The sequence below is a fragment of the Triticum urartu genome, chromosome 3A (assembly GCF_056163025.1).
Source record: "Triticum urartu cultivar PI428250 chromosome 3A, HENAU_Tu73, whole genome shotgun sequence".
In the NCBI taxonomy this organism is placed as follows: Eukaryota; Viridiplantae; Streptophyta; class Magnoliopsida; order Poales; family Poaceae; genus Triticum; species Triticum urartu.
Window position 1 is genome coordinate 730299345 of NC_141875.1, and position 19967 is coordinate 730319311.

The 19967-nt window shown below is 43.7% G+C and overlaps 2 protein-coding genes and 2 pseudogenes across 2 annotated transcripts; 3 read left to right on the forward strand and 1 right to left on the reverse strand.

Moving 5' to 3' along the window:
• LOC147982329 (uncharacterized) overlaps nt 1–2377 on the forward strand; it is a 59836-nt pseudogene extending 57459 nt beyond the window's left edge.
• Nucleotides 2378–2438: 61 nt separating this feature from the next.
• Nucleotides 2439–3840, reverse strand: LOC125549500 (1-aminocyclopropane-1-carboxylate oxidase homolog 1-like). Its single transcript, XM_048712907.2, has 2 exons — nt 2987–3840; nt 2439–2887 (listed from the first exon to the last, which is right to left on the reverse strand). Exons 1-2 carry the CDS (start codon nt 3827–3829, stop codon nt 2624–2626), a joined length of 1107 nt encoding a protein of 368 aa, XP_048568864.2. The 5' UTR covers nt 3830–3840; the 3' UTR covers nt 2439–2623.
• Nucleotides 3841–4453: 613 nt separating this feature from the next.
• LOC147982330 (uncharacterized) lies at nt 4454–7250 on the forward strand. Its single transcript, XM_087517315.1, has 4 exons — nt 4454–4501; nt 6037–6129; nt 6357–6833; nt 6996–7250. The coding sequence occupies exons 1-4, from the start codon at nt 4481–4483 to the stop codon at nt 7248–7250; spliced, it is 846 nt and encodes a 281-aa protein (XP_087373441.1). The 5' UTR covers nt 4454–4480.
• A 6114-nt stretch (nt 7251–13364) lies between these two features.
• LOC147982331 (protein FAR1-RELATED SEQUENCE 5-like) lies at nt 13365–16941 on the forward strand (annotated as a pseudogene).
• The last annotated feature ends 3026 nt before the right edge of the window (nt 16942–19967 follow it).

Here is a 19967-nt window from a genome sequence, read left to right on the forward strand (position 1 = left end):
GTGCCCTCGCCACCAACACCGACCGAAGACGGGCAAGATTTTCGTCGTGTTGCACATCTCCAACAACCCTCACTGGATTGAGGCACGCCATCTATGATGGGCCACTCCGCTACCGCCACGCCGCCTCGCAATCGTGGCCATAACGATGCAGCACACCGACCCTACACGGCCAAGCACACACAACCCAACTTCCACTAGTAGCAAAAACGATCTTATGTGAGACACATTAGTCTCGGTTCGATTTTGGTCCGGTACTAATGGTACCATTAGTCCCGATTCAAACGGCTATGCATTAATCCCGGTTCGTGTTGAACCATTAGTACCGGTTCGTGCCACGAACTAAAAGGGTGGTGGCAGACCGGCGTCAGGCCAGGGCCCCACGATCCCCTTTAGTACCGGTTTGTGTCACAAACCGGGACTAAAGGGCTAACCTATAGTCCCGGTTTGTGACACAAACCGCTACTAAAAGGGGTCTAACCTTTAGTACCGGAGTTGACTGATTTCCATTTTTTAGGGACTTGTTGCTCGTGCACCACCGGAGTGGACTGATTTCCATTTTTTTACCATTCGTATTTTTTGGTTGTTGGTTTTTTTGTTATCTTTTTAATCGGTTTTTAGTATTTGTTTTCCCGCCTTTTATTTCAGTTTCCGGTTCTTTTATGAGAAAAAAGTTTGCCGAAACCTATTAATAGGAAATCTGTTTTCAATATCTCGACGTGAGAAATAAAAAGATGAAAACGGTTTGAGATTTGTACGCATGGTTTAACAGATAAAACATTTTGAATAAACAAAAGTACAGAAAAACAGAAAAATTCACAAATGATGCACATGCAGTTCGCCACTTATCAGCACGTGAAAAAGTTATCCGCTAGAGCTATTTCTCACTTTACGTGAGTGTTTTGCTCCGCCTCGTAAAGAGAATCTCCCGCGCTGTTGCTAGTGGGCCGTCCCGTTCGTGTATGTTTAAAAGAAAAGGAACAAAGAAAAATTGGAGAAACCTGGATAAGTTCCCGACTGATCGACCAAGCGCAACACTGTTAGTTACCAGGCCAGCCTCGCCCTTGTGTATAATTCTAGCGCTCGTCCTACTTGAGGCTACTGGAGCCGGTTTTTTTTTCATATTTTCTTCTGTTTCTTTTTTTCTCCATTTCTTTTCATTCTTGCTTGCATTTGTTTCTTCGTTTTTTCTTTTCTTACATTTTTGTTTTTTCTTCATTTTTGTTTGGTTCTATATTTTTTCCTCCATTTGTTGCCTTTCTTTTATTTTTTCTTATGTTTGTTTTCGCTCTCACTCCACATTTTCGTATGTGTCAAAAACCATTTTTTTAATAAGCGACCAATATTTCTTGTATACACGTTCAACATTGTCTGAACGCTTATTATTTTTTTTTTCAAATACTTGCTCAACATTTTAAAAGTTATTCCAACATTTTTTTAATACTTGTTCATCATTTTTAATTATATTCAATATTTTTGATCAATCTATTGAGTCTGCCCTATAAGTGTCACAAACTGCCTTAGAATTCGCACTACAATAACACCAAATAATTTCCTCGGTGGAGCTTTGCTTCAACCAGTTGGACATGCTTGGCACGACCAAACCCGGCCACGATCGATGATGGTCTCAAATACCAAGGCACCTTGCTGGGAACAACACCCTTAATGCTGGCAGGACGCTTCTTCAGTGTTATCATACAAGGCGTCATGGCTCTCGAAACAGGCGCAGGTGAGCCACCACGGCTGCAGGTGGGATCGCACTATGAGCCATTCAACCAGACGCTCCTAGGGTGTCAAGTGGGATCGCACTTATATTCCACTTGTAAGTCATTTAGTTCAACTTAGTTCAAAAAACATCTCAAACTTTGACTTGTGGATTTAAAGACCACTTAGAAGTGGGACTTTTGATTCCTCTCTCTGTTCCTGATGAGAGACCACGCCCAACTTGATCAAAACAAAAGATAAATAATTGCACATACGGACATTGGGAGGGAGACGTACTAGCGTCTGCGGGCAGGTCGAGCCCGGCGTCACCATCGTGTCACCGCTCTTCCTCGCGCCAAACAACCCGCCTCCACCACCACTTGGGACGACAAGCAAAAGAAGAGCAGTGGGATGCCACTTATATTCTACTTAAACTGTTGGTGGTTTTAGTTAGCGACATGATAACTCCCACGGTTGCTTTCAAAGAGCAATAGTATGTTTGTCTGACCGTTCAACTCCTGACTTGCTTACAATTATATACTAGTCTCTCCGTCTCAGAATATAAAATCATTTTTAACTCTATAAATGGTCTTATATTTTGAGCAGGGGGACCAAAATATAAAACGTTTTTGTAGGCTAGTTAAAAAAGTCTTGTATTTTGATACAGATGAAGTAGGTAGCACTGATCTCACGATTGGAGGACAATCGCCATAGTCTGGAGTCCTGGACCAAGTAGAAGTGAGGGATTAAAACCGCACCAGAAATACAAGGTCCTCTAATAATAGCAAGTACTCCCTTCATTTCTTTATACAAGGTCACTATCAAAAATACATTTTGCATCAATACAAGGCCACCAACAGTAACCGAGGCAAAACGTAATGATGCCGATGCCGATCGAGAGACAGCTGAGCTCTGGTACTAATTAAGAGCTTGGTTCGCTCGTGAGCGCGAATTGCTGGATGGACGAGCTGCCATTCCCGAACTCGCCTTTTCTCGAATCCATGAACTCAGTCATGGTGAAACTCCGGTACCGTCGGGGCTTGTCTGCCGTCACGAGCTCCGGGAGAGGCTCGATTATGTGGGAGTCGCTTGGATTGAAGAAGAGGGCGATGGATACCCTTGATTCCTTCATCGACTTGACCCTCACCCTGTGATCTATGCTAATGTACTCATCGTTCGAAAACACCTGCATGAGCCATTAATTACATGCATGGTGTGCGCGCCTAAGTTGGTGACGGAAGCAGAAGCAGAACAATCGCAACGCATGCTTATATACTTAGCTTACCTTGAGCAATTCTGTGATGTTTATTAAGAGCGTTCCAGCCACCGGCGGCACGTCTATCCACTCCCCATCGTCGACATGCACCACGAGCCCTCCGACGGCGTCCTGCACCAGCACCGTGAACAGGAATGGGTCGGTGTGGTCCATACCGCCGATCACCTTCGCGGGCTCCGGGCATGGAGGATAGTAGTGGGACGCCATAGACGCAGCCTCCATCTGCATAGTCTTCTCGAGCCACTCTGCACCGACACCGAGCGCCTCTGACAGCAGCGCCCCGATCTTCTTCTTTCCGAACTCCGCCATGACCCGGTGATACTCAAGCAACGGGTCCCGGCAGCTCGCGGGGAAGTGGCCCATGTCGGGACCCGGCGGGGCGAGGCTGATGGTGAGGCTGTCGCGCCAAGGCAGGACGGGGATGGCGTCGGGCCTGGCAGCCTGCCGTGGCCGGTCGTTGCGGTACGTGCTGAAGCTGACGCCACCGACGGGCGCGAGCGTGTAGAACGCCGACCGGACGGCGGGAGGCAGCTCGTGGAAGACGCGGACGGCGGACAGGGCGGAGTCAATGACGTCGGCAGGGACGCCGTGGTTGGTGACGTAGAAGATGCCGCAGGTGCGCGCGGCGGCGTGGACGAGGGGCACAATGACCGAGCGTGGGAGAGAGAGGTCGATGGTTGGGATGATGAAGTTCGTCGTCCCGAGTGGCGGTGGAGGCGGGCTGTTCGGCGCGAGGAAGAGCGGTGGCACGATGGTGACGCCGGACTCGACCAGGCCGCAGACGCCGGTGCGGGACGCGTAGAACTCGTCCAGCGCCGCCGTGACGTCGTAGTCGTCTCTTGTCCCGGCCATCCTTGCCTTCCGCTAGCTAATGATATGTGATGAGATGATCTAAGATGTAGTCTTCCCACTTAGCTCTATATATAGGACACATCTTGTCTTCTTGCAGTGGCCTGGGTTGCTCTCGGAATATGCCTGCATTTGGATGCTAACGTATCCTGAAGGATTCCGGCAATTTATTTTAACGGGTTTGCTAAATCTCATTCGAATGAGAAACTAATTGGTCTCATTCAATTTTGCGACCGTCCGATCGAGCCACGCGACGATTCGTGCTTCCTGCAGGTGTACTGCTTCGTAGCGACGGGAGGCGCAGCCCATCTGTTTGTCCCGCTCGTGGACCGTTCTGTTTTCTTTTTTTTTTCTTCTCTTTTTTGTTTTGTCAGGCCGGAAGCGACGAGGGGGGTAGCGAGTTGTTGCGGGCTGGGCCTCCGAATTGTTTTTGTTTTGTTTTTGGGCCGCGCTTGTTCAGAATGCGAACGGTCTAGCCCTGCTACTCATGTCCAGATGTGTTTGCTGTCGTCACTCTCCTCGCCTCCTCACCCCACTCTCCTCGCCTTTGTTCCCCTTCCCATCGTCTCTTTTTCTTCCCGTGGTCTGTTTCCCTTCCTCCTGTGATTTTTCAATCTAAGCGTGGAAGTACTTGGTGGGCTTGTGGCGAGAGAGATGGCAGGGGAGGCCGGCGAAGTGAGTTTTCGTTTGCTTTTCTTGTCATTTTTGTAGATTTGTTTTTTGCATTCTAGGGTTTGTTCTACTGTAGTTCATCATTAACTTGGGGGAGGGGAGGGGGGCGGGGTGATGAATGTTTTTTAAGTGTGGAATGCTCATGTTTGGTCTAGAGCGATTTAAATGTTTTTTGATTGTGCTCCTAGGTACAGATTCTGCTCTGTATGTAGTTGTTCGTCTACATATAGCTGCTAAATAGTAATCATAGGCACAGATCCTGCCTTGTATTTTTCATAGATACATACACTGACTGGAACCAAGAATTGTAAAATATCAAGGCTTCAGTTTTATTTACCAAATGTCCTATCAATAGCTGTTTTTGGATCCCCTGTTTATCTTTTTTTTAGATCCCCTGTTTGTGGGACTATATGCAGAGATCCTCTTCTGCTTATCTATGGTAGAGATAGTCCCTAGGCAATAATGTCATGACTTTGTTTTTTGTGATGAAAATCTCTTATGTGTGCATCAAGTTTTCCTTTTTCTTTTGTGATAATTGCCTGCTCTGGTTCTTCTTCATTTTTCAGTAGCTGCCTTCCAGTCTGTTTGTTGGTTGATGTTGTTGCTTGTTCTGATTTTGCGTATCATTTCCATGTGTTTTCTGAATGAGCACCTGCTGCATATTATTTGATTGCTTATACATTGCATGGCTTCCATATTATTAAGGTGTCTCTCAAACAGGGGGCTGCGCTCTGTTTTTTACGGGTTGTGCTCGACTTTTTAGGAGCGCATATATGATTATGGCTTCTCTTAAGTTTATTCATCAGTCTCTTTTTACTTTATATGTTCGCCATGTGGAATTGATAACTTTGACTAGTTGGAGCTTGCTCGTGTTCTCTCTCCGGTTGATCACCATAGTATGTACTGTAATACAACCCTTTCCTGGAGCACTTGCTTGTGCAGAATTTTTATAGTCTGTTTTTTTGTTCTGTTTCCTTTTCATCGAGTCGATCATTCACTTTATGTATATAATTTTCGTTCTTAAGAACTAATAACTTACATCATGTAAATATAGTTTGTGAAATTAGAATCTCCTTCTTGTCGCAAAAGAAAGCGTACGTGATTTCGATTTCGCGTCATTTTTAGGCAGTGGAAACTAGCCTAAGGCCTTAGCTGAAACCGTCCCTCTGCTCCTGCACAAGATTTCGAAGATACTCTATTGTTTTCGTTTGTCAGACACTTATACGCTTGAATATATTTTAAGTTAATTTAGTAATTTCAGTCAATCCCCGCCATGGCAGTCTTGAACAGATGAGTCAAGGAAAAGAGTGGCCCGGGAGTGTCTAGTTATCAGATATGTGCTTTTCCATTTTGGTTTAGGTCATTTTGTTATGTTCAGTCAGTTCTGTGATCCATGCACATAATTGTTTTTGTAATTTCAGTCAATCCTCATTCTGAAAGAAGACTGTTGTCCATCCGGTTTCAGGCCGCCCGACTTTGGACCTTTGAGGAAATGCTTGCAGTCAGCCTGTCCCTTAACTGTTTTTTTATGTTCTCAGGTTTTTTCTTGTGAGCTATGTGGGAACTTTTGCCATGGCGGTGCTGACAACAACTTCAAGATCGACATTCGTGATGAGTTCCTGTCTAAAGCGGTAATCAGTTAGTATTTTGCGCCTTTATGTACTTTGTTATTTGTTTCCTAGTTCAGCTGCAGTGCATCAATCAAGTGGCGCATCATTTTTGTACAAGTCACGGTAAAATTCTTTGCGTATTTTGCCATGGATGGTCGCGCTCTTTTGTATTCAGTCATGTTTTTTCTATGTTGTGTACAGTTTCCTGATTATTATTATTTTCTTTTGTTTTTTACATTTTTTTGTAGACTGTGCCATGCAATGCAAGAGTCTACGTCAATGGCGTTACCGGCGACTACATGTGTTTTGAAGCGCATGGACGCAAGTACTCTGTCGACATTGTGAAGGGGGCACACAGGACCAGAATCAAGGGGAGTGGCTGGAAGAAATTCACTTCTGACTTTTCTCTTCAGAAGGGGGCTGTGGTCATTTTTGACTTGGACAGGCGTCCCCGCCAGGCACATGTTGTTTTTCAAAGTGATGACTTGGACATAGTTGAAGGAAGCTCTTCAGACGGGGATGCTGATGAAGAGATGATAGATGGAGACATCTCAGATGTGGATGAAGACGGTGGCAGCATAAAGATCGAGTATACAAGGGGTCTAACTCTGAATGATGCACAACAGGACATTCTCAATGAACTGGTGCTCAACTTCAAGTCCAAGTTTTTAGGAGTATCCTTTGTACACTGTCTTACTACAACTGACACTCAAGTTGGACAAATGGTATGTTTTGTTGTTTCTTTTTTATTAAAATTTGCTTTTTGTGTTTACTTTATTTTTGTTTATATGCATATTTGTTTTCTTAAATGCATGTAGTTTTTGTTGCATTGCTTCAAGCTTTTAATTTTTATGTTTTTTGTTTGCTATTCTTTGTTGTGGATACAGAAAGTATCAGAGAGGGTTGCTACAAGCTTAAACATCCCTAAAGGAGGGTTGGCTGGTGTTCGTTTAAGCAGTGGGGAGGCAAAGACTCGCGTCGAATACCAGACGTCTACTGATGGACGTATAGCCTTCAACAAAAAGCAGTGGAGGCGTTTCCTTTCAAAGACTACCCTGGGAATCAACGACTGCATCTTCGTGTTCTTCAAGGCCAGCAAGAAGTCTTACATGAATGTTACTGTTGTCGTCAGTAAGCTTTAAGTTTCATTTTCTTTTCGAGAAGCTATGTTCCTAGTTATGTAGTATGCTGATGCAAAACATCGCTGCGGTCTTTTGTTTATGCGGTTGACAAGAACCAAGTAACCCCCCCCCCCCTCGTCGTTTGCGATGTTTATTATCTATGTGTGTTTTCAAAACTATGTGGAATATGCGTTTCTCGTAATGATAAGTGATGTTATATATTTTTGATCAGTATGTTCTTTTAGGAGTAATTGTGTTTACGTTTTTTCAATACTTTTTTTGTTTATTATTTATAACGATAAACACCCTTGCCTTTTGCGCACTACACATGCAATTTGTTTGCCCAGTTCTTTTAGTAACAAAAATATTGTTTTTTCATAGACGCCTTATTTTTTGACAGTAGTTATCTTGAAAGTCGTAGATCTACGAGAGTGCTGTCAAGGTACGTAGCTGCGTGTGTGTGTCTTTTTTTGTGAAGGGGCCCCTAATTGCATCTCAACAACCGACTTCTAACTAGGGGGTGTACGTGCTCAGAACAGCTTGATTTTTGATTGATAAGTTGTTGATTTATTTTTTGTCTATCAACAGCATGAAACTTTTTCGCTGAAATGAATGATTAAGTGTTTGGTTTCTTAATCCTGTAGTGAGATTTAATTTTTGCAGCTTTAATTGTATTTAGTATCTCCTAATAAGCACAGTCCAGAGTTGAGGCTTTGCCGTAGGATGCATCTAAATTATCTCATATCTAGATTACGAACCGTAGGGTGCATTGTGTCAAGATTCGTGTTTTTGTAACACGCGCTCGCAACTCGAGCCCGATTTTTTGGCCCAGCTGCAAGTCCAACATTGACTCTCAACTGGGGGGCTGACCTTTTTGTTTGAGTTTGCAAGTCCTCCCTCGACTCGTAACTTGGGACTCGTAACTAGGGACTCGTAACTAAGGGTGTTTTGTGTTTTGTCGGGGCGCTCAGTTGCCAGTCGATCATCAACTCGCAACTAAGGGTGTCCGTGTTTTACGAGGGTCCACACTTGTATATCAACTATCAACTTGCAACTAAGGGTCTTTTGTGTTTTTCTAGGGTCCCGAATTGCATGCCGGCTATCGACTCGCAACTAGGGGGGGTGCCTGTGTGTGTTTTGTCGGGGCCACCAGTTGCATGTCGACCATCGATTTGCAACTAAGGGGTGTGTGTGTGTGTGTTTGTTGTGGCCCCCAGTTCCAAGCCAAACATCGACTCACAACTAACGATATGTGTGTGTTTGTCGAGGGTCCCCGGTTGTGTGTCAATAACCGTCTCGCAACTATGGGGAGTGTGTGTTTGTTGAGGGTCCCCAGTTGCATACCGACCATCGAGACACACTAGGGGCATGTGTGTGTTTGTCGAGAGATCCTAGTCCCATGTCCACCATCGACTCGCAACTGGAGTGTGTGTGTTTCTCGAGGGTCCCTAGTTGAAAGTCGAGCATCGACTCGCATCTAAGGTTGTTTGTGGTTTGTCGAGGGCCCCCAGTTGCATGTCAACCATCGACTCGCAACTACGAGGAGTGTGTGTTTGTTGAGCGTCCCCAGTTGCATGGCGACCATCTACTCGCAACTAGTGGGTGTGTATGTTTTTGTGGTGGCACCTAGTTGCAAGCCAAGCATTGACTCGCAACTAATGGTGTTTTCTGTTTGTCGAGGGTCCCCAGTTGCGTGTCAATAACCGTCTCGCAAAATAGGGGGGAGTGTGTGTGTGTGTGTTTGTGTTTGTCGAGCGTCCCCAGTTGCATATCGACCATCGACTCGCAACTACGGGGAGTGTATGTTTGTCGAGCGTCCCTAGTTGCATGGCGACCATCGACTCGCAACTAGGGGCATGTGTGTGTTTGTCGAGATATCCTAGTCCCATGTCAAGCTTTTTCGACTCGTAACTAAGGGGGGTGTGTGTTTGTCGAGGGTCCCCACTTGCATGTCCACCATCGACTCGCAACTGGAGTGTGTGTGTTTCTCGAGGGTCCCTAGTTGCAAGTCGAGCATCGACTCGCAACTAAGGTTGTTTGTGTTTTGTCGAGGGCCCCCAGTTGCATGTCAACCATCGACTCGCAACTACGAGGAGTGTGTGTTTGTTGAGCGTCCCCAGTTGCATGGCGACCATCTACTCGCAACTAGTGGGTGTGTATGTTTTTGTCGTGGCACCTAGTTGCAAGCCGAGCATTGACTCGCAACTAAGGGTGTTTTCTGTTTGTCGAGGGTCCCCAGTTGCGTGTCAATAACCGTCTCGCAAAATAGGGGGGAGTGTGTGTCTGTGTGTGTTTGTGTTTGTCGAGGGTCCCCAATTGCATATCGACCATCGACTCGCAACTACGAGGAGTGTGTGTTTGTCGAGCGTCCCCAGTTGCATGGCGACCATCGACTCGCAACTAGGGGCATGTGTGTGTTTGTCGAGAGATCCTAGTCCCATGTCGAGCTTTTTCGACTCGCAACTAAGGGGGGTGTGTGTGTTTGTCGAGGTTACCCACTTGCATGTCCACCATCGACTCGCAACTGGAGTGTGTGTGTTTCTCGAAGGTCCCTAGTTGCAAGTCGAGCATCGACTCGCAACTAAGGTTGTTTGTGTTTTGTCGAGGGCCCCCAGTTGCATGTCAACCATCGACTCACAACTACGAGGAGTGTGTGTTTGTTGACGTCCCCAGTTGCATGGCAACCATCTACTCGCAACTAGTGGTGTGTATGTTTTTGTCATGGCACCTAGTTGCAAGCCGAGCATTGACTCGCAACTAAGGGTGTTTTCTGTTTGTCGAGGGTCCCCAGTTTGCGTGTCAATAACCGTCTCGCAAAATAGGGGGGAGTGTGTGTGTGTGTGTGTTTGTGTTTGTCGAGGGTCCCCAGTTGCATATCGACCATCAACTCGCAACTACGGGGAGTGTGTGTTTGTCGAGCGTCCCCAGTTGCATGGCGACCATCGACTCACAACTAGGGGCATGTGTGTGTTTGTCAGGAGATCCTAGTCCCATGTTGAGCTTTTTCGACTCGCAACTAAGGGGGGTGTGTGTTTGTCGAGGGTCCCCACTTGCATGTCCACCATCGACTCGCAACTGGAGTGTGTGTGTTTCTCGAGGGTCCCTAGTTTCAAGTCAAGCATCGACTCACAACTAAGGTTGTTTGTGTTTTGTCGAGGGTACCCAGTTGCATATCGACCATCGACTCGCAACTACGGGGAGTGTGTGTTTGTCGAGCGTCCCCAGTTGCATGGCGACCATCGACTCGCAACTAGAGGCATTTGTGTGTTTGTCGAGAGATCCTAGTCCCATGTCGAGCTTTTTCCACTTGCAACTAAGGGGGGTGTGTGTGTTTGTCCATGGTCCCCACTTGCATGTCCACCATCGACTCGCAACTGGAGTGTGTGTGTTTCTCGAGGGTTCCTAGTTGCAAGTCGAGCATCGACTCGCAACTAAGGTTGTTTGTGTTTTGGCGAGGGCCCCCAGTTGCATGTCAAACATCGACTCGCAACTACGAGGAGTGTGTGTTTGTTGAGCGTCCCTAGTTGCATGGCGACCATCGACTCGCAACTAGTGGTGTGTATGTTTTTGTTGTGGCACCTAGTTGCAAGTCGAGCATCGACTCGCAACTAAGGTTGTTTGTGTTTTGTTGAGGGCCCCCGGTTGCAAACCGAACATTGACTCGCAACTACGGGGAGTGTGTGTTTTCTTGGGGCCCCCAGTTGCATGCCGCCCATCGATTCGCAACTAGTGGTGTGTATGTGTTTGTCGTGGTACCTACTTGCAAGCCGAGCATCAACTCACAACTAAGAGTGTTTGTGTTTGTCGAGGGTCCCCAGTTTCGTGTCAATAACCGTCTCGCAACTAGGGGGAGTGTGTGTGTGTGTGTGTGTTTGTCGAGGGTCCCCAGTTGCATACCGATCATCGACTCACAACTAGGGGCATGTGTGTGTTTGTCGAGAGATCCTAGTCCCATGTCGAGCTTTTTTTACTCGCAACTACGGGGGTGTGTGTTTTTGTCGAGGGTCCCCACTTGCATGTCCACCATCGACTCGCAACTGGAGTGTGTGTGTTTTTTGAGGGTCCCTAGTTGCAAGTCGAGCATCGACTCGCAACTAAGAGTGTGTGTTTTATCGAGGGCCCGCAGTTGCATGTCCACCATCGACTCGCAACTACGGGGAGTGTGTGTTTTGTCGAGCGTCCCCAATTGCATGGCGACTATCGACTCGCAACTAGTGGTGTGTATGTTTTTGCCGTGGCACCGAGTTGCAAGCCGAGCATTGACTCACAACTAAGGGTGTTTGTGTTTGTTGAGGATCCCCAGTTGCGTGTCAATAACCGTCTCGCTAATAGGGAGTGTGTGTGTGTGTGTGTGTTTGTCGAGGGTCCCCAGTTGGATGTCGACCATCGACTCACAACTAGGAGGCATGTGTGTGTTTGTTGGTTCCCCTACTTCCATGTCGACCTTTTGACTCGCAACTAAGGGGAGTGTGTGTATTTGTCGAGGGTCCCTAGTTGTAAGCCGACCATCCGGCGAGGTTTTTAGAGCGTGGTTTTGTGGTGGACAGTTTTTTTGTTGGTGACCTTCATAAGTATTACGCTATCATTGATGGCAAACAAGCTCCAAGATGCCGTTCGTGCATGCTCTCTTTTTGCATAGATAAACGACTCTAGCATGGCGGGCAATTTCTTGGCTGTTTGTACAAGAAAGACACCGGTGTTTTTTTGTCAGCACGCGCGAGCCTGATAGGCGGAAAAAGGCGTGCTCGAGTGTCCCACGCACCCATGGTGGACTTTTTATCGCAAGTTGACCATTGAGTTTTTGTAACAGCTCAAATAGCTCTACAATAACTTGTTTTTTTAACTCATTTTTTTAAGTTTGTTGTCAATGTTCCAATTTATTTTGTCTTTTTTTTGTCTCGCAAAGTTTTGAAGTTTTTCCTCACTGCCTACTTGCTAGTTCAAACTACAAAGAAGAAGGTTTTTTGCTACTAGGGGAGGGAAGCATCATTTCTGTAATTGTTTTTAAGTTTTCCCAGGGGGTTTTCTGCAATATCTCAAAGCACCAACGGATCTCTCATAATTATCCACACCGACACATTTACTCTGTCCATTTTTTTGTGTGCCACTTTTTGAATTGGTGGAGGTGGAGCAGAGGAGGAAGACACGGGGGCGACTACCTTGAAGGCGATGGTGACCGAGCTGGGCGCCGACGACCCCCCCGCAGTGGAACTCATTCGAATGAGAAATAGATTGGTCTCAGTCGAATGACGTGGTGATGACGTCGTTCGCTATTTGTCTCAGCCCGATCGCCTGGCAGGCTCCGAGCCAGGCTCCTCTCTCCCCCGCACAGAGCCTAATTGGGCCGAATCCAATACAGGCCCTTTGCTCTGTTGTTGTTTGTGGGTTGTGAGCCTTTTTGGGTTGTTTGTTTTGATTGTCCTTGTTAGGCTTTTTTGACTAAAAGCGAAAAAAGGACAAGAGAAAAAGCGAAAAAAGCCCGGGCCCCGCTGTACAGGAGCAAAAAAGCTGCGTTGCTTTTTGTTCCTCCCTGTTCTTCTCCTGATCGCAGCACATGCCCCCAGCCCCCATCCACGAAAATCACAAACCCTCAGCCCAACCCACGCACTCCTCCTCCTTCCTCCTCCAGCCCCAGCCGCCACACACCTTTCCCCTCCATAATGGCAATGTGAGCAGAGGAAGGAAGCTGATATGGTCGAAGAAGGCAAGAAGAAGCAAGGAGGAGATAGAGAAGAGAAAAGAAAACATGGATGCAGCAAGAGATCAGAGGGCACAAAGCACTCACCAGGGTATGCACGCCTCTCCTCTCTCTAGATCTAGGATTCTTGTCTCTGTTCTAGGTGCTGCATCCTTCATATACCTGACAACATCCTTCATATGCAGCTGTTGTTGATGCTTATGGAGCTTCTCTGTTTGGTTCTCAGGTTAGTGCCTACAAAAAAAAGCAAATCAAAAATTAATGAACATCTGAATCTTGCTTGCACTATTCTGGTTATTTGGTTACATAAATTTGATGTCTGATCTTTTGTACTATTATGTGGAAAACATAAAAACACTGGGGGGCAAAATAGCCAGCAGCAACAGTGGCTGAATTCTGGTGCTTGGAACCAAGGGTTGCATCATGCACACCCCTGGATGCAAAATCAGATGCTTCCTCGTGCTTCTATTAACAGAACACAAGGGAATGCCCTGAACATTCCAGTGAGTGCACCTATGTATGATATCTTCAATAGTCAAGGCAATACACAAGTATTTCTGGGCTCTTTGCAAAAAAACATTTGCTTTCGAAATTGTCAGTAGACATTTATCTGAATGTTAAAACTTCTTTGTGCAGGCAAACTTCCCTCTGAACCTGGGTGCACATACTTCAGTGGGTGAGTCCAACCAAGCATCTACTGCGCTCCAACCCCCTGTAAGTGTTTACAGTGTAGAGAAAAATGGAAGAAAAAAAGAGAAATTCTAGTATGGTTGTTTTACAAGAAATTCGCAAAAAATAATCATGCAGGCAAACAAAGTCGCTTATGAAGCTCCCATGTCATACATGCAACTCCTACTTGCTGCTGAAGAAGAGGTTCTCTACTAACATACTCCTGTTTGCTTATCGTAGATAAAAACTGTATTAACTTACAAAAATAAACCAAAAACAAAAAACATCAAAACAAAGAGAAGTAACTAGAGATGTTTTAATTTTCAGGGTGCTAGATATGCATCCTCACAATCGCAAGAAGATCGCCTTGTTCGTACTGAGGTATGTTTTTTCCTGCTTAAACTTGTGTCTATGTCCCTGAATAAAAATTGTTTGACTGATGTGTATAACTATAAAAAAACTCTCTCTACAGAATGATATGTACATGATAACTGGGCGATACAGTAGATCTTCAGAAGATCCGTTCCAAGCACACACTGGGGGTGGAGCTCAGCAAACATCTCAAGTTGATGACCAACATGATATGGAGCTTGAACCTTTTGTTGACAACCGTTTTTCAGAAAGCTTGAATGATTTGAACTGGGACAATGAAATGCAGACAGAAGCAGGAGGAAACAAAAACGGCTCTATGGTGTCAAATGAGATTCCTTCTGACAATGATTCTGATTCCGAGGATGATATTTCTCCAGCGTTGTTGCAAAAAGCCTCTGAGATTACTGTTACAACTGCTGGAGAACAACAGAACAGTGGTGCAGCTGGCGAAGTTCAAAAATTAACACAGGAAGATATACTGATATTCCTTGAAAATGACAGTATAGAAGCTTCTCAGAGTGCTAGCCAAGAAGTGCGTAGTCATCACGTACCCCATGTGGACATGGTGTTTGATACGGATGATGCAGCTTACAACTTTTACAATGAGTATGCCTCAATTGCTGGTTTTTCTGTGATCAAAGCATCTCGCTATTGTGGCAAGAAACAAGGAGGCAGTGCAGCAACTCGGGTAACTTTCAAGTGCAATCGGTCAGGAAATGTAATTGATGAAGAAGAACAAGAGAATAGGAAGAACAAATGACATGACACAAGGCAACAGAAGACAGGACAAGAGCCCTATCGCAACGCAAGGAAGAAAAAAGCAAACACCATCGCAATAACAGGGTGTAAAGCTCAGCTCATTGTCACCAAGAAGGATGAGAAGTGGGTGATAACAACCATAAACCTACAGCACAACCATGATTTGAGTCCTCACACAGAAGTGAAATACCTTCGTTCTCATAACTACATGACAGAAGAGGAGAAACTCCTAATCCGAACTTTCAATGCTGTGAAGCTACCAACAAGACAAATAATAGCAATCCTAAGTTACTTGAGAGGCGGGAACACTCCTTACACCAAAAAGCATGTGAGCAATGTTAGAACAGCCATTGTCAAAGATAGCAATCAAAAGGACATGATGCAGGTGCTCACATATTTCAGGAAGAGGCAAGCTGAAGATCCACAATTTTACTATGCGTTCAAAACAACTAAAGTCTCTGATGGCGCAAGTAAAGTTTTGTGCATTTTCTGGGCTGACGGGTATTCTAGGAAAATGTATGAGCTGTACGGAGACTGCCTCAGCTTCGACACAATATTCAAGACAAACATATACAACCTCCCATTTGCTCCCTTTGTTGGTGTCACAGGACATGGGCAGAACTGTTTGTTCGCTTGCTCAATCATAGAGAATGAAACAGCTGACACCTTTCAGTGGTTGTTTGAGACATTCTTGCATTGCATGGGTAGGAAATCCCCGTCCACAATCATAACAGACGAGGATGCTGGGATGAAGACAGTTATCCCTTTAGTTTTCCCGCATATCTGCCACAGGCGATGTTTGTTTCATATTAAGAAGAAGGCCGAGGAAAAATGTACTAGGACTTTTGCAGCAAATAAAACATTGCATGATGATTTCAGTGACATCATTCACAACTCTCTGACAGTGGCTGAGTTTGAGCAATTGTGGACAGAGATGATTCAGAAATACAACATTGGGCATGTGAAGTATTTCCAAATCATGTGGAAGAAAAGGAAAAGGTTTGTCCCTGTCTATTTCAAGACGGAGTTCTTCCCCTTCATTCACTCTACTGCGCGTAGTGAAGGCACCAACGCCACTTTCAAGGACAACATCACATCAACTCACAATGTGATCAGCTTCCTCCAAGAGTACCAGAAGATTTCAGAAACCATACAAGATAAAGAGAGGGAGCAAGACTCTATCACAAGAACGACTTCGCCGACATTCTGGGCACGAAGTGAGCTCGAGATACAAGCTGCGAAAATGTACAACAGAAAGATATTTTACAGATTCCAAAAACAGATAAAGTTTGTGCTGAATTTGCATGTTGAAGAGGTTGAGAGAAATGTGAAATATGAAGTCTACAAGAAACCAATGCTAGCTGAAAAGGATTTCAGAACGCGAAGATTTGTTGTGATTGTGAACTTGCAGCAACAGTTGTTCAGTTGTATCTGTGGGAAATTTCAGAAAGATGGCATTGTGTGTTGCCATGTCTTGACAGTACTTTCTCATCTCAACATGTCTGTGCTTCCAGAAAAATATTACATAGAAAGGTGGAGGCCAAAAAATACAAAGGACATATGGGATATCTGTTATATGTTCCTTTGGAACTAACTGCTGGAAGTCAACACTTAAGGTATACCCTGCTATCCAACAGGCTCAATGAGATGGCCTCAGACGGTGCATCAACAAACAGAAAATATATGTATGTTGTAGCAGAATGTGAAAGGGTGCAACAAAGGTTGGATGAGATGACTAAAGAGGATGAACTTGTAGAAGCGCAGCAAGCAAATGTTGACAAGGACACAACAGAGACTGATGCAGCACCGCATCCTGATGGCTATGGAGACAAACTTCAAGATCCTGATGTTGCAGTGTCAAAAGGGCGTCCACAAAAAGGACGTTACAAAACTTTCATGGAAAGTTTATTATCTAAACAGAAAGTCACATGCAGTCGGTGTGGGAAGCCTGATCATTATAAATGTTCTTGTACTGCAAGTACTGAAGATATCAATTTGGCCCAGAAAGAAAAAGTCTGCCGCAAACAAACCTCAGGTTTTGCATCAAAAACTTTTCTATTTTGGTGTTACCTAGTTTTTCCAGCATTACAAAAAAGAACTTGTAGTTCATTTTATTCATTTTGATGAAAAAAAATTGTAGGCTCATCTGGCACATCTACAGGCAAGGGACCAGCTGGTGCAAACCCGAGGAAGAAGGCAAGAAAAGAAAAATAAAAATTTGTGTACTGGAAGTTCAAGAAGGCGAAAATATGCAAGTGATGACTGAAAAAATGTAAATTCGCTCAAGTTTTTGGTTGTTTGTTGTGCCACTGAACAAAAAACATGAAGGAACTATGATTGTTCATGGATGATAGCACTTTTGCTACTGTTTTAGTAAATGCATAAGTTATAAATTTCAGTTGTACTAGTAGCAACACTGACCTTAACACAGTAGGTTCCTTGAATTTTTTCATCTACTTTTTCGATTGCGCTGTAGAACGTACATTCCGTGCGCAAAAGAATTTTGAAATCCTGCACCAAAGTAAAGAACAGGCGCAACAAAATGTTCTCGTTAGTGCCGCTACAGACGACATGAAAATATTAGAAAAAAGAGGGATACTGAAAATAATCAAACTTAAAAGAATAAAAAAATTTAGAAAAGAACACTCAAAAAATGATGTTTCGATATTGATCTAAAAACAACATGAGACATTCTGAATTGTTTTCTGGTTAATGACCAGTTTCTATGACACTGCTATACAACTTGGATTCCCTTTCAAAAGAAAAAGAAAATCATATCGTTCCTCCATGTACACCGGACACTTTGTGATGTTGACTTTTGTGATTGTTTTTGATCATCTTGCTAAAAGATCTTCTTGTAGTATTCCTCCATGCATTACAGAAAATGTTGTGCTTGGTTGGCTGCTTGACCTTCTGAAGAAGTACAAAAAAAGAACTAGTTAGTAACCTCAAAATGACAGACGATAAACAAAAGTAACTTTGTTTACAGTGGCAAACGCAAAAAGAAATACACAGAAAAATTGGAAAGACAGGAGAAAAAGATAAACAATTATGTATCACAAATCAAATTGCTAAAAAAAGAAGAAAAAACTATGCTTGAATGGAAGAAGTACAAAACATAACAATTTACCATGCGAAGTTCTTGATGAGTTTTTTGCCTTGATCCTCTGTGTTGTGAATACTAAACAGAATGTCAACAACAAATCTGACCCTTGCGTCTGCTACGTCGTTCATCATGAACTGTCACTGCAGAGGATTTCGCGAAGCCCACGTTTGCATCCAGTTAAGAGCAAAAATCCCACAAGCGTCGCTGTTTTTTTTTGCATAAAATTTAACAACAAAAAAATTAAATAAAGATCAAATAATAAAAAAATGAAAAACAAACAGTACTTCTGGATTTATGTTTACACGAAATAGATAGCTTTTACCTTCCTATTTGCTTGGGCATGTTTGGGTACTCTACACCAAACTTTCTGAAACCCATTCCTCTCAGATTAGAATCTTCCCATGTTTTTATGAAATTGTTTATCTAGAGACAATTGAAAAATGAATATGTTTAGGAACACAAAAATGGATGGGTGTTGCATTACCAACTTAATTTAAAAAATAACAAAAAAAGAAAAGATTAGAAAAAATGTTTTTAACCATCAAATCTCTGATCCCGATGTGGAATGGTGTGTTACCTTCATAATAAGAATCTAGGAAGACAAACTTTCTTGCTATAATGTCAACAACGAACAAGAACCAGTGGTCGGCATGAACTGATGGAAAGAAGATCTGCATTTTTTGGACACACAATTTGATTGCAACAAATTAAAAACAAAAGGATAATGAAAACCAAAAAATAAAAAAAATTAATATAGTTTGGTGTAATGAAGCATACACGATCACTTTCGTGTAGAGGCAATGCTTTCCCAGCTCCATTGAAGCTTCTAAGTGCATTTCTCTTCATTTCCCTCCTTCCTTCTTCAGATTTCCAATTTTCAAGAAAATAATCCTGATTTGTGAAAAAGAACGAAATTTAATTATTGATCTTCCACCCAAGAAGTCTAGAAAAAGTGTTGTACAAAAAAACCCTCTGTTGAAAATATGTTGAGTTGTGCTTGGATTTTAAATTTCTTTGTACTTACACCTAGTGTAGTGAAGAAGTAGTGTGTTTTTGATCTCCTTGGATGATTCTCTCGAAAGAGCATCCGACAGAAAACGTTGAAAACATATGCTTCGACGTGACCAGTCGCACCAAATGAATCACCAAGTTGTCCAAGGAAAAGGGTTGTTTTGTCAATCAACACAACCACTTTGCTGCAGGTCGTTGAGAACCAGTATTGTTAATGAAGGCAACAAAAAATCAAAAACCATTTAATCATGGGGAAAAAGTGGAAAAATGTGAGTGTAGAAAAAAAACCTTCTGTGAGGTTCAACTTTGCTTAGTGCCACTATGCCCCTGTGTAGCTCTATCTCATGTGGCTGAAGAGGTCCTCTCTCATTGTGATCATACGGTGAGGAGAGCCACTTGCTTGGGTGTGTTATCCTTTTTGGAGGCAAATTCTCTTTACCACTTGATGAAGTGCCTAATGATAGCTTCCTGTTGTATAAATTGTCCGTCGTGTTTACCATACTAGAGCATGAACCATTGAATGATCTCTCCCCCCAAATTTGAACATCAGGAGACACCTACAAAAAATCATAAACACACACAATTTATGATTAGTGTGTGTGACAGCAAAAAATAAGATGATGTTGCAGAGAAGGAGGTGTCAAAAAGAGCTACATAAAAAAAAGTTGTTCAACAAATTTACATGTAGGTAGTCACTTACAGGGATTGGTTGGTGTTTAGTGCCTTATTGTTCATCATTTTCATCAAACTCATCTGAAAAAAGCCTTTTCCCTAAAATTGTTGTTGTTGAATATCTCTGCAAAGTGGCAAATAATGTTGAGAGGACGTGTTTAGCAACCAATCAAAAAAGAAACCGAAAACACACTTTTAGAGGGCAGACTGACACACATTTAAAAAAGAGCCAGAATTTATAAAAAAACTAAAAAAATAGAGGAAACAAGAACATAAGCAACATAACAAAAAAAATGGTGATACCTTCTTGTACTTGTGTGTAGCACTTTCATCGTTCTCACTGTCCCATTTGCCCATTGGGGAGTAGCATGTTGTTGCTCTGTCCCAAGTGTGTGACATGCGTGCAACAGGCGATGTCTGAAAAAATTGTTTTGTTGTATTTTATAATGAA

Excerpts from the sequence above, each read along its gene's own strand:
- LOC125549500 (XM_048712907.2), bottom strand. The coding sequence starts at position 3,829 with ATGGCCGGGACAAGAGACGACTACGACGTCACGGCGGCGCTGGACGAG. Across the intron at positions 2,888-2,986 it reads ACATCACAGAATTGCTCAAG|GTGTTTTCGAACGATGAGTA; the intron begins GTAAGCTAAGTA and ends TGGCTCATGCAG.
- LOC147982330 (XM_087517315.1), top strand. The coding sequence starts at position 4,481 with ATGGCAGGGGAGGCCGGCGAA. Across the intron at positions 4,502-6,036 it reads TGGCAGGGGAGGCCGGCGAA|GTTTTTTCTTGTGAGCTATG; the intron begins GTGAGTTTTCGT and ends TTATGTTCTCAG. Across the intron at positions 6,130-6,356 it reads ATGAGTTCCTGTCTAAAGCG|ACTGTGCCATGCAATGCAAG; the intron begins GTAATCAGTTAG and ends ATTTTTTTGTAG.